Source organism: Pararge aegeria, chromosome 11 (genome assembly GCF_905163445.1).
Source record: "Pararge aegeria chromosome 11, ilParAegt1.1, whole genome shotgun sequence".
NCBI classification, from domain to species: Eukaryota; Metazoa; Arthropoda; class Insecta; order Lepidoptera; family Nymphalidae; genus Pararge; species Pararge aegeria.
The window spans coordinates 5,613,744-5,628,175 of NC_053190.1; the positions used below are offsets into that span (position 1 = coordinate 5,613,744).

The 14,432-nt window shown below is 35.1% G+C and overlaps 1 protein-coding gene across 1 annotated transcript in view; it reads right to left on the minus strand.

Annotated features, from left to right (window-relative positions):
• The window catches only part of LOC120627388, a 120,488-nt gene that overhangs the window by 18,049 nt on the left and 88,007 nt on the right, over positions 1-14,432 (minus strand). Inside the window, exons 3-5 of the mRNA XM_039895383.1 lie at positions 11,468-11,603; positions 5,045-5,178; positions 10-129 (exon numbers count right to left, since the gene is read on the minus strand). Coding sequence (XP_039751317.1) covers positions 10-129; positions 5,045-5,178; positions 11,468-11,603 — 390 coding nt within the window. The remainder of the gene's footprint in view (positions 1-9; positions 130-5,044; positions 5,179-11,467; positions 11,604-14,432) is intronic.

Genomic DNA, 14,432 nt, shown 5'->3' on the forward strand with positions numbered 1-14,432 from the left:
CTAACTCACCTTTATTTTTCCTCTGATAAAGTGGTGTTTTTGCACTACGAACTGTATAGTGCTGTACGCGGTCCATAAGCTCCCGTTCTCGCCTCCTCCCACCCTGTGCCACACGTGTTGTGAAAGTGCCTATAGACAATAAAAAGGGGCTTTAGTGCACGCGTAAAATTGTATAGTCTATAAACTCGTACATTATTTTATTGAACTCATAATCTGAACAACCGAATACCCAATCGCAAAATAAAATTAACTACTAGGAATGGCGTGAACGAGATAAACTGTGAAGAGGTGAATTTTACGATGTAAAAAGTAGGTACTCTCTTTATATGCCGCAAACATTAACCAGTATTTACAATAAAGCTAATAATTTACAATAATTACATTAGAAAGAAACATATTTTAGCAACTTTGATATATAACCATTAAGAACATTATATTATTATAAATATCTCTTAAAATTAAATTATGTGTTTGTTATTTTGGCTGTATTCTAATTTCGGAATTCAGTTGTTATGTTTCACACACTGTGCATGCTCGAAAATTTAATGTATATCACAAAGCTTATGTAAAGATAACCTTAATAAATAAAAAAATCCAAATAATAACTGTCTCGTTGTTAGCAAATTTTAGCATGTTTAACTACGGCTCTGCTTTTCTGTTAAAATAGTTTCAGTACCAGCCCAGACTTAAGATATTGGCAGTTTCATCCTCCGTGTCTCAGAGAGCACGTTAGCTATCGGTCACGTTTATAACCACTAACTTGTGATAATAGTCGTTAAAACCCACTAGGCCGCTTTGGAGCAGCGTTAAGGGTCTATACTCTAAAACTGTGAGAAGACGACTATGAGAAAGGAGACTATTGCCCAGCAGTGCGATATTAATATGCTGAGGGTGGTTGTACAATTCCGACATAATAAAAGGAAAATGGTAGGTATTTTGACTCAATTATAAAGCTCAAAAGTTTGCACGATGATTATGAATTAAAGAAATATACTAACCCGTTACAAAGCCAGGTTAATGTGAAAGTATATGAAACCAATTTAAACAAAAGTGTAAACGCGGAAACTGGTAATAAATCAATAAATAACTCTATAACATCACGCACAGCTTTTTCACTGCAGTACGAACGAACAAAGTCAGGAAAAGAAACCGTTTCCGATTCGACCTTTTCCCGTTAACTATTCAAATATAATATTATGTAGTTTTTCGTACGCAGTAAATAGGAATGATGTTCTATTAAAATGCTATAAACTTTCGTAACGAAGAAGAAGAAGAAGAAGAAACACTTTGTTCCACGTATAACATACAGGAAAAGGAACAGTAAAGAGTATACAATACACAATGTAGACATGCAAAGGGGGCCTTATTGCTGCAAGCAATCTCTTACAGGCAACCTTTGTAGATAGGACTTACAGCAAGAGAACAGGATAGTGCCAAGATTGTTGATAGATATGTTAATAAATACCAAAATGTAAAGATACAAATAAATATACGTAGAAGTTTGATTAAACCCTCCAATAGCTCTAATTAAAAGTATAAATTAATATTTATTATAATTATATTATATGTGTTGTTATAATCTGCATTTGCTGATGAATATGGTGACGACATATTTTGCAAATTCAAAATTTGTTTGTAAATACTAAATTTATATTATTCGTTACTCGCAAATGTTTGATGGGTTGTAGTTACTAACTATATAAAACTGTATAAAAAATGTTTATTCTTGGTATTCAGCTTATCCGTATTTTGAACTTCAAATCAAGATTAAAACGAAGAAACCAACCTGGCTTTGAATGCCACTTTCAGAGGTCGCTTCGGAATTGCTGTTGGGACTAACTGTTAAATGGATATGCTTTGAGAATGCCAAAAATATGCTAATACAGCACTTTACGGTCCAGATACGGGAAGTAATGCGCGCGCAGGTCATAAATTCTTTATAAGATTAGCCACGGCTAATCTTCTAAACAAGTATCTTTAGGGATAAACTGCGTTAAATAAGTATGACCTTATTTGGACTGATTTCTCAATCAATTTTCTTTATATTTAAAGTAATAAGGAGATGAACCGCCGAATTCAACTCGGATGGGCAGCGTTCGGGAAACTTCGTGACATCTTTTAGTCAAAAATCCCTCAGTGCCTGAAGACTTCGAACTGTGCGTGTTGCCAGTGATGACTTATGGCTCCGAAACATGGTCGGGTATCTATGGGCTTCAAAAGAAGGCTCAGAGTCACTCAGTACTACGTGATCAGAAATGTGGAGATCCGTAGAAGAACCAGAGTTACTGAAACCAGAGTTAGCTCAACGAGTCGCGAAGCTAAAGTGGCAATGGGTGGGGCACATATTTCGGAGAAAGGATGGATACTGGGGTCCCAAAGTGCTGGAATGGCAGCCCCGCACTGGTAAGCGCAGCGTTGGTCGACCCCCAACTAGGTGGACAGATGACTTTAAGCTTGTCGCAGGTAGCCGCTGGATCCAACCGGCACAAACCCCTATCTATACCCAGCAGTGGACGTCTGTTGGTTGATATAATGAATGATTAACGGACCAAGCAGATGGTCCATGGCTAAGTGGAAATCATCGCTACAAACAGAGTAACAGTAAACAAGGCATGCAAGTAACACGTCCTGCATCGTGCCGCTCTGTGTCCATCAATTTGAAGCATAGGTGTAAAGCCTCATGTGACTGTAATTTTTCCGTCAGCCAAGCCCTTTAGACCGAAACGCCACAGGTGCCCCTCAGATTTGACCGGAACATTGCAACGATGCTTTGAAGCAGATTTAAACATGGCGTAGTACTTCCACGGACGAGCTCTGTCACAAAAACCTCTACTACTACTAAGACTTTTTTTTTACAAGTATTTGGAAATTTATTGTGGTTTGAAAACTTTAAACGCAATTATCCCAGATTAAATAAGTGCGAAATCTCTTGAAGCCTTTTTGATGGTAACTCAACTTTCAAACTGCAAACCATCTTTACCAAAGTAATTAAAAAGATCATTAAACAACTCTGACGGGCAGTTTACTTATAGAGAGCGTAACGTAAACTTTTAATGACGGTTTTAAAATAGTTTTAAATACATAACTTTAATAAGAATGATTTAATTTCGTGAGGTGAAAACTAAATTAAAACTCGACATTGAATTTCGAAGTAATACGGGCTTTAATAATTATTTTAGTCGATTATACAGAGCATGACATATAATAATAATTTTGTAACTTTATTTTTGCTTCACGAAAATTACTGCTTCGAGCGGGAAACTTAGATGTTTAAATCCGAAGACCATTGACCATTGTTACTATATAAATATTAAAACTATTGGTTACAATCAGGAGATACTTTGCAGAATTGAACGATACACAATATAAATTGAGTTTTATCAGCTATAAACTTTGAAAACGAGGCAAATCTGCACTTTCCAAATTACAACTTCTTCCATTTTTATACACCAAACCACATGGATCTTCCAAAGAGCACTCTCAAGGACCTTTCGCTCCGACACCGGAAAATCCTCAGAAGATGTTATGTTGTTGTTATATATGAGAAACGTGGAAAGAAGCTAGGAATAATGAATTAGATAAATAGTTAATTAGTTACTTAATTAGTTCTTAGGAAAAAAGCGATTCTGATCCACAGCTTAAATAATTCGTCTTTACTCCTTTCCTTCTTTTTTTTGCTTTTCTTACTTCAAGTATCTTGTTATGTCTGATTTGGTTTTTCTTATATTACCTATATATATTTGTAACTATTATTAAATTAAATGGACGTGTTGTTTATACCATCTTTGTTATTCATCGATAACTTTTCCAAAGAGTAAAAAATGTGCTACGTCAGACTGCTGCCTGTCCGTGGTATCCCTACTAAAAATCAGTGTTCGGTTTTCCTTGGCAGGTACCTAATGCCGTAGCGCTGCAACACAGAGCTGAGAAGGCGACCACGCAAGGATGCAACGTAAATTTTAATTATTGAAATGTTTATCTTTTTCTTTTTTCTCTCAAAACTAAAATTAATAAAATTAAAATTAAAATACAAAATTAAAATCAAAGGTTAGCCCGCTTCTACTTAAAACTGCGTACTAACTTACCACAATATCAAATTGCAATAAAGGGCTAACATGTAGAAGAATTTAAAATAAAATCACACACCTAATGGATGTGAATTCCCATCCGCCCATCATAGTGTTCCGCTACCTTCAATGAGCTTAATGGTATTGATTTCATTTAAAATATATTGTCTTTAACTCTTACCTGTGCTACCCTGTTATTCAATCAATGGTAAACTAAAGAAAATAAATTCGAACACAGAAAAAAAACTTCCTGAATAAATGTAGTACCAACTAACAAGCAATAAATAAATATTATCTACAGCATTTTTAAGTCGGTGCTTTACTTGGCACCGACTTTAAAATGTTGAAGAAAATATTCATTGCTTTTTAGTTGGTATTACATTTGAGGAAGTCAGTTTTCGTTTTTTGAAAAAATATTCACGCTTCTTAGTGAGTTGGTTGTAATTTACAACGTTATAGCTATTAAGTATAACCTGCTCATCAGCTTCTAAAAAATATTGTTCTTACTGCTACACGAACGTTAAATTTGAAGAGATTTTTGCTGCTTTATTGAGAAGTGCATTGCTTACCATCCATATGCCATAATCGTATCGCAATCCGTGGTCTTAACATACTAAACTACACTAGACTAAAAACATCTTAAAAGCCATAGGTGAGCCAATAGTATTTGAGGAGTTCCCTCAGTCTATCCAGATTTCCTCCAATAGACCTGGCCTTTATGATAATGGAATCACTTAGGACCAAATTGTGAACATCGTAATTTCAAAACAACTGTCCCGATTATCAATTCTTAATAAAAAAAAAAAATTATACATTCTCTTAACAGTGACGTTGGTGTGATAGTAGTAATTTAAGAGGATCGCAACTCCCATTAATTAGCTATTGCACCTTACACTGCATTAAACAAAATAAAAATCAGTGAGAATGGTTATAATTAATTAATTTTGTTATAATTATTTAATTAATTAATTTCATACCGGTTCACTGTTGATAAAGAATGACAGATTAGCAGGCGGCATCGAGTCATAGCTGATACATTCCACTTTTAGCTTCATTCCTGGTTTGTAGCGCCTTTTCAAACCGATTAACTCTGGATCACTCTTGGGCAGATCTGTGAACAAACTCTGTGTCAGTTGCAAATAGTTTATATCAGTCATGTAGTGTGCTACATGACTGAAATAAACTATTTGACAGACAACCTGAAAAATTCAATTATGTAAAATTGACGTTGAATATCGACTCAACACCGACTTAGCCTAAAATTATAGCATTAAAATGTGAGCTCCAAATCATGGACACGTGATCAACCCTTGGTCTATCATTATCATCATTAGCCACTCTACGCGTAATCTACTCTTCATATTATAATAATGTCGTAAAAATGAGTGCGTGTTTCAAAAAGAAGTCAAAAAACTTTTAAAAGTACGGCATTGTAGGATCTGCTAAGAGCGTCCCCTAGTCACTGGCTCGACAATGCTCACGACCAACTGTGACACGTCTACTCTCGCCTGCGGCTCGGGTAATACTGACTTAGTAACATTGCTCAGGAACACACGAGACAGTGTAATCACATACATTTTTTTTTGTTATTTTGTTTTTCTTTTTGTTTGTTATGTAAGTACCTGTTATTGTATTTTTTTTTCATTTCGTTTTTCTTTTGTTTGGCGGCTAAATATCACAAAATTTAGTTATTTTTTTTTTATTTAAACAAAAAGTGTCTTTTGTGTTATGCATGCTGAGTTAGCCTTTAAGTGGAGTGTACAAGATTATGAAACAATTTTCTAAATGTGTCCATAGATTAAGATAGGTTGTATACACGTTGGCTTCCTAATAAATAAATAAATAAAATAAATATAATGCCTTCTTTGTTGTACAATAACAAAAAAAAACTTGTACAGAGGCGAAACTAAATGTCTAAATGCATTTTCTACTACTGTTATTTGATAATGTATACAGGATTAATTTTCGGCAGAAGAAGCCGATGATGATGGTATATAAAATGATTCTAATCTTTTAAAAACGTGCTTTTTGTATGTTCTGGATATGTAACCTAAAATAATCTGAAAATAACTTCGAGTTATGTTTCGGAAAGGCAAGTATATTTGCATTATAGGATGGCTGATTGACGCAGTGAGCAGCGACCCTGCTTTCTCCTGCGTCCAAGGCTGTATGTCCGATTCCCAAAACTGGAAAATCATGGTGTGATGAACATGAATGATTTCAGTGTCTGGGTGTTTATTTTTAAATTATAAGAATGTATGTATATTATTTATCAGTCATCTTAATAACCATAACACAAGCTACGCTTATTTTGGGGCTAGATGGCGATGTGTGTTTTGTCGTACTATATTTATTATTATATTTCATTATTTATTGTTAGATGAACGACTTAGTGAGGTTAAAACGCTGTTGCACGTATTTCGGAGAACAAGATAATTAAAAATTCCATACTAAATGGCAAGAACGGAAAGCGAATTTTGAACTACCCCACAACGGAAATTAGAAATATGGTCAAACTTAAGGAAGCCGTGGAGGTTCCGACGACCTCCCTATCGCAGCGGTGAGCGCAGTGGTTATTATTGTAAGGTCACGGGTTAGGCCCCGGCAGCGACAATTTTTCTGGTCTGGTGAGATGCATAACTTGAGCAGAAGACCGATTTTATTACGTAGCTTCTCAGTAAGATCAGTATAGTAGCTCATCTACGATCAGAGTAAAAAGGAATTCACCAGCATGACTTTTGCAAGTGCATCGCGGAAAATACCTTGCGACTTATTTTCTCCGACGTATTGTATAGACAAGGTACTTTGGGTGATGGTAGCACACCCACATAGATGGAAGCACACCCACATAACAACATTTATCAGCAGACTAGAATTAAGTAACCGAATAAGGTTTGGTAGGAGGCTTCAATCGTTCCGGTACATAGTCGCTAAGAAACCAAACTGACACTATGGCAAGTTCACCATTTCTGAGTTTTCACTGACGACGTTTTTAGGTCTGATCTGGTCGAAGGCTTTGGCTGTGGCTAGTTAACACCCTACCGACAAATAGTTGCCGCTAAACGATATAGCGTTCCGGTACGATGTCGCGAAGAAACCGAACTGACACTATGGGAAGTTCATCATTTCTAAGTTTCTCCGGTCTCGCGGGTGTCCTCTCAGAATGAGACGGGTTTAGGCCGTAGTCTACCACGCTGGCCCAGTGCGGATTAGTAGACTTCATATGCCTTTGAGAACATTAGTGAGAACTCTCAGGCATGCAGGTTTCCTTACGATGTTTTTGTTTGAGCCTTCAATGTTTTGAGCAAGTGATATTTAAATTGCTTAAATTAAAAACGCACATAACTCCGAAAAGTCAGTGTTGGCCCAAACTCGGTCTCCACGAAAGGAAATCCGAAGCGTTACCCACTAGTCTATCATCGCTGTACTGGACCATTTAGTACAGAATGATGATGGCGTCTTTGTTTCTCGAGTTCAATCTCTTACTTCGCGCACTTATTTCATGAATTATTCACAATTTTGAGTGGCGTTAGCAATAATAAATGACGAGTGCACAGCATCTTAAAGAGGGTGGTCTGGTTAATTAGTCAAAATTTAGGTCATTAGACGAAAAGGTCCACTTAGAGACGAGTAGCTAGGTAGGTACGAAGTGAAAATTTGTTTAGTAAAGATGGTTTAAGGCATTACTTTAAGTAATACACAAGTGACAAAGTAACTTGCAGCAACGTACGCCCTTAATTTGGAGACTCCGGGTTTGATTTCCGAGTAGAGTATTTTAAGAAATTACTGGATTAACCCAGGTCTTATGTGGCTTTAGCTATTGCATAGCGTAGTATGGTAGCGTACACAAGGTTCCTAGAAGTAAAAAAAAGAAAGGTTAGCAGCTATGTGAGAAAAGATAAAAAATTGAAATCCTTTTTCAATACTAGTAGGTATTCAGTTTTACAAAATGCATTGTATATAACCGAGAGGTAAGATCTCAATCAAGCGCTGACGTAAGTATTAAAACTATGTTTGTCTAAGAACAAATAAACTCTTATTCCGTTTTAAAGAGAAGTCGGATTTTAATGCTCTTAAATCAAACTTGTTAATATTACCGCTTCTTTTGTTTTTTTCCTTTTTAGGTATGCTAAATAAGCGCTTTACAATTAGATAAAACAGGTTTCGAAAATACGTTTATTATTCGTTTGACAGTTTATGAAATGAGTAGTTTATTAATTAGTAATTTATTGAAGTCTATCAAAACCTGTATACAAAGCTGGTATTTAGATTTGTAGTTAGCAAAATTATTGAATCCCTTTGTGCTGAGCTCACATTTAATAATTAAATTCTGAACTAAATTTAATTTTATCCGTGAATTTGTCCGCTAGGTTTTGAATTGACGGGATAAAATAAAACTTATTGAGGTCTTAAAATATCTCTATGCAACAATGACGTTGACATCTATTGTTGTGTAAAAGTTAAATAAGCTTGCGTCACTTTGCGGAAATCCATGATATAAATATAATTGCGGCATAACTGTTAACAATTATTCATTCTAAAGTAAACATCTGAGGATGCTCCTGTTTCGGGGCGAAACGTGCGTAGAGGGTATATTGCCGAAGATCTGTTTGGTGTGGAGTATAAGGGTTGATGAAATTATAAATAACACCTTACAGATTCTCCTACTTTTTGCAGAGTATAGCAAATTAAGCTTAATTTTTATATCATGGATTTCCGCAAAGTGACGCAAGCTTAATTTTCATTACTGATTTAATGCAACGCCAAAATGTTCAACGTTTATTTGAAAACTTACGCTCAAGGCCCTGTATAACATCAATAAACAAATGAGCTTTTATTGCTTTAATGCCCGCTGCTATATTTTTTAAAGCAAATAAGTAATAGCTGGTACATAATAAGAGCTATAAAAGAAAATATCATAAAAGCACTTAACACAAATACTAACATTCAAGATAAGCGGCTAAATCTGTTTTTAGTCGCTAATGAAATTCCAAGTAGTAATTTTTCGGCCATTATCGCCGGGTCCGATCGACCCGGTTTACTTACACGATTTACAAGGCATAATAATTTCTTTTGTGTTGGGAAACGCGACACGTCCAACACGGACAGGGATTTAAGGGCCGGAACCAACAAAATGTCGGATTTTTTGCCCATGTTTTTCGAGGAACGAAATCAAGCGGAATCGAGGTAAGATTCTGCTTCAATAAGTTACATACAAATATAAGAAGGCAGTAAGTAATCTTATAAAGCTGAAGAGTTTATTTGTGAATTAATATTTAGTTGTACACTTTAATACTTTGACTTGAAAAAATATTTTTGTTTTGGATAGTTGATTAACAGCAGATATATTATTATAACATCAGCATGTATATTAGGTTATAATGGGTCGTCGTATAGTAGGTTCCTGTTATGACGTAACCACACGCTTAATTTGAAATCCCCCTCCAAGAAGGTTAAATAGGGGTTTATAGTTTGTATAAATTATTAATTATATTAAAATAAAGTCTGTAATTTTTCAAGTTATATCCTTGAAACTTGGTACTTTGGCTCTTAGAACAAAATAAAGAAATATGTGTATAACAGTTTTTTGGAAATTCTACCCCCAAATGGGTTAAATAAGAAATTAAATATATTTAAAATTCAAAGTTCTGACCGACTGCGCAATGAACGCTCAGCCTAAACTGCTAGTCCTAGAAAAACGAATTTTGCATCCAGTATAAGAGTATATTATGAAATTCCACCTATAAAAGAGTGGAATGGAGAGTTGAATTCGAATCAGGGGACGCCTAAATATCAATAGAAAACCCAAACCAGTTTTTGTTTTAATTCTTAACTGTCTATCTGTTAACACATTACGCGGAAAGTACTGAACGGAATTGAGTGCAATCAACTATAAGTATATTATACTTATAGCTGATACTCTGGGTTAATATTTAAGCTATTTTTATACCATATAGATACATAATTTTTATTGGAAAGGTTATATCAGTTTAGCTCTGCCCAAATATGGTGAAGGTCAGCAGAGTTAAGGTTTCTTCTTAATAGGTATATATACACACATGCCACATATTACACGAGGACGTGATCGCAAAACTTCATAAAAAATGGTAGGAATTTTCGTTAATGCTCTACAAACGAATCATCTAAGAGTATGATTTTGACTCTCAATTAAAATATAAATACTATTCGTATTACGTGAAAGAAGCTAAATTCTCCTTCAAACCCGCGAATTCGGTCACTCAACCATTTTTTGACTTAAGTCAATATTGCTTAACTACTGCAATTTACTATTTTTTGTTGCGGCCCCTAAATAAACTTTATAACAGGTAGTGTGAAATTGTAGTAGTTTGATTGCTATTGTTTGAATATGGATAAGCACGTAGTATACTTTGTATCCTGGAAATAAACAAGGTTACAGTGTACCTACGGAAGTTTTCAAAAAGTGTTATTTTCAAACGGCTGGAAACTGGATAAAGCTTGCATACTGGAGATGGTCTATCTTGCTTAATTTTAAGCCCGGATAAATAAACTGTTCCTACGCGATTATTGAAAAACCTAAACAAACTCGGGCTTAAGCTAGTGATATAATATTATTTAATAATAAATTCTATAAAGGAGCGCTCGTTTTAGCGTGGTTGACCACGAAGTCCTAGCGCGTATTCCAACTTTCAACAGCTTACTTTTTGGCCCCCTGACGTCTGCCGCCCGGGGCACTTTCCCGACTTCAACCACGATACGCTGCAATGTTTACGCGAGCGTTATTTCCGCTTAACTCATACCTAGCCTCATACGGAGTGTAATAATAGTAACTTATTAGATTTTACACAACTGTTTACGAAAATAGTTTTTTTTTTCTTTTTTTATATGACTACGAATAAGATTTTGACTGAAGTCTCATCGGATGTATAAGCGATGTTCCAGTATATGTGGCAACTAACCTGTTCAAAGTATGGCAGTTATATAACAAACCAGAAAACCATTGTAATATACACTGAAAATTACATCGAAATCGGTCCAGCTGTTTAAGAGGAGTTAGGTAACAAACGTGCGTGTGTATGTCACTGAACTCCTCCTAGACGGCTGGACCCATTTGAATGAATTTTTTGGGTGGCTATACGTTTGGGTGGCTTGGATGGTTTAGATTCACAAATTAGTCCGACAGATGGCGCTGGGGTCCACTAGTATAAGTATAAAATCTAATTATAATCACAATGTAAAATTAATATTTCAAAAGAAAGACAACGAAGTTAAATAGGAAACTAGAATAAGCTAAATTAGAAATTTTAAACAAAGTAACACTATTGTTTTTTTTTTTTAAATATTGGGATAGCTAGTTAATCAGTTTAAAACTCCTATGAATATAAAGCGTGTATTTCTTTAATAATATTTTACTCACTCACCTACAACGTACATAGATCCGTGAACTTGCGCAGTGAGGAAGGACGGGGCATCCGCTGACACCTCACAAGTGTACCTTCCGTGGGCCCTCCGAGTCACCTCCTTCAGGGTTAGCTGCTGTGCGTCGCTCGCATCACGCTACACAAACAATCCACATTAAGTAACAATCATTTGACCGCCGATTGGCGTAGTGGGAAGTGACCCTGCTTTCTGAGTCTAAGGCCGTGGTTTCTATTCCTCGACTGGAAAATGTTCATGTGATAAACATATATGCTTTTCAGTTTTTGGGGGTTTATACATATTATAAGTATATATGTTTATTATTCCTAAATATTCTTAGCTCGCATCAAGCTGCAGGAACAATCCACATTGAGTAATAATCATTTGACAGCCGATTGGCGTAGTGGGAAGTATTCCTGGTCTCTGAGTCTAAGGCTGTGGGTTCGATTCCTCGACTGGGAAACGTTCGTATGATAAACATGAATGCTTTTCAGTTTTTGGGTGTTTATCTATATATTATAAGTATAAGTGTATATTATTCCTAAATATTCTTTGCTCACATCAAGCTGCACAAACAATGCTCATTGAATAATACTTAATCATTTGACAGCCGATTGACAGTGATCCTGCTCTCTGAGTCTAAAATTGTTCTGTGATAAACATAAATGCGTTTCAGTGGCTGGGTGTTTATCTATACATCATATGTTTTAAGTATATTATTCCTGAATATTCATGAGTTATCTTAGTACGCATAATACATACTACGCTTACTTTGGGGCTTGATGGCGATGTGTCTACTGTCGTAATATATATTTTTTTTTATTATTTACCTTCAAACGACAGCCTATAGCAGCCGATTTCTAGACTTTAGGCCTCTCCCAACGGGAGGGTCTGTCCATAATACTTGGGAGACGGGTTAGTGATCACAGGGCAGGGATGTTATATTCTCTTAGTCGCCTCGTACGACACCCGCAGGAAGAACAGGGGGGTCTTATCTGGGGGTTCAGCCATAGCTTGTTAACACCCTACTGACAATGGTATACCGCTACGCAATTCAGCGTTCATATAACTGCCATACCCCTAACAGGTTAGACGGTTGCCATCCTAGATATCAACACCTGGTAAGATTGCAGTAATTGGCTTACTTGTAGAGGAATAAAAAACAAAGTGGTTCGTTATTAAAAGCTTATAGGTGGAAAAAAGGACCTTCTTCTCATAATACAATATATTCTCATAATATAATATATTAATTGTGTATTATGTAAAGCTTCGGTTTTAATACTATTAAGTCTTTCCAGAGCACGCGCGGTGATGTGGTTTAATTTTAAAAGGCGCTTTTAAATGGATCACAGGGACTTTTCAATCCACACAATATTATATAAAAATTTCAAGAATGGTTTTATAAAATTTTCCAGAAACAGCTGTACAATCAATGTATAAACTTAAATCACGCGAATCCTTACGTTAGAAAATTTAAAGAAATAGGTATACTTACTGTAGCTCAACAATATTTCTATAACAGTATTGTATTTGTACGACAAAATATAAACAAAAGTAGATTATGTTGGAAAAGAGCAAGTGCTGAGTTTATTGCCGGCTTCTTATTGGTAGTATCTACCTTCCGAATCGGTGGTAGAGTAACTACAAGCAGACAGACTTGTCACTTCAAAAGAGCTCATAGAGTGAGCCTACTATTTTAAATAAATAATTTATTTTAAATAAAAGAATTTTGAATTTCGTATTTCCTAATGCGCGAGAAATTTTTGTTTGTCGTAACTGAAGCGCTTTGACTTCTGTCGCGAACAATATTAATAGATCCAAACTAAGATTTTCCCGGGCTAAAAACAACTTATATCCATCCGTAAATAACTGTATTAAGGTAACCTCGGATAAGCAGTTTCCTACTACCGTTCTTTGTAACATAAATAAGAAAAGTTGATAAGCAAAATATTATATAGCTTGAATGTGAAAGCTAGTCAAGTCAAATTCGCCTGTCCAAATTTAAGCAGTTAAATTTAAAATAGTGAACATTTTTGTTATGAAAATAGTATGAAAATTAAGCTTAATTTTAACTACTCCGCGATCAGCAGGAGAATCTGTATGGTATAATTTATAATGTCTTCATTGTTATGTCAATTATTCATTCTAAAGTCAATATCTTTTGAAGATGCTCTGGTTTCGGAGCGAAACGTGCGTAGAGGGTACATTGCCGAAGATCTATTTGGTGTGGAGGATTGAAGAAATTATAAATTATGTTCGCGGTGTATGGCAAATTAAGCTTAATTTTCATAATATATTATGAATTTCCGCAAAGTAACGCCTGTGTCTATCCAATATCCGAATATTTTTGTAGTAAAAAAAAAAACAAGTAATTATATTTTTAATTTATTTTACTAAAATTAAGGTATGTTAGAAAGTTACGATTTAAGAAATAAGTACTAACAAATCTATGAAGACTGGAAAACCACTAAAGAAACATTTCTAAATTTTTTTTATTGTTTATTTAAATGGAAAGTATACTATTACACCAAATTAAAAACACATACAGTTTGTTTATTGAAATATTAAGCTATACAAGATTTCAATGGGATCTATGGGAAAAAACTATACTAATAATCTCAGAGGGTGCCACAAGAGGTCCGGCCTCTGACAGTAATTATTGATATTAAATCAATGTCCGGCCATATCAAATACAAAACAATATTGTTTATTTAGTTTGTTTGATTGGAATTGTCTTGTGCATTAATTCAAGATGTTTGATAAAAAAAGCGAGTATATTTACTCGCTTTTTTTGAGGTGTTAAAAAAATGAGACGTTTGACAGCTCATAGCTCGCGAAGTTTATATTCTAAGTCTAATTATATTCTTAGTGTGGTATACCATAGGCCTATACCATAGACACGGGATAAATTGGGTGAGTGGATCCCCATTAGGTTCAACGACGATTGCAGATTTTGTAGATTCGCTG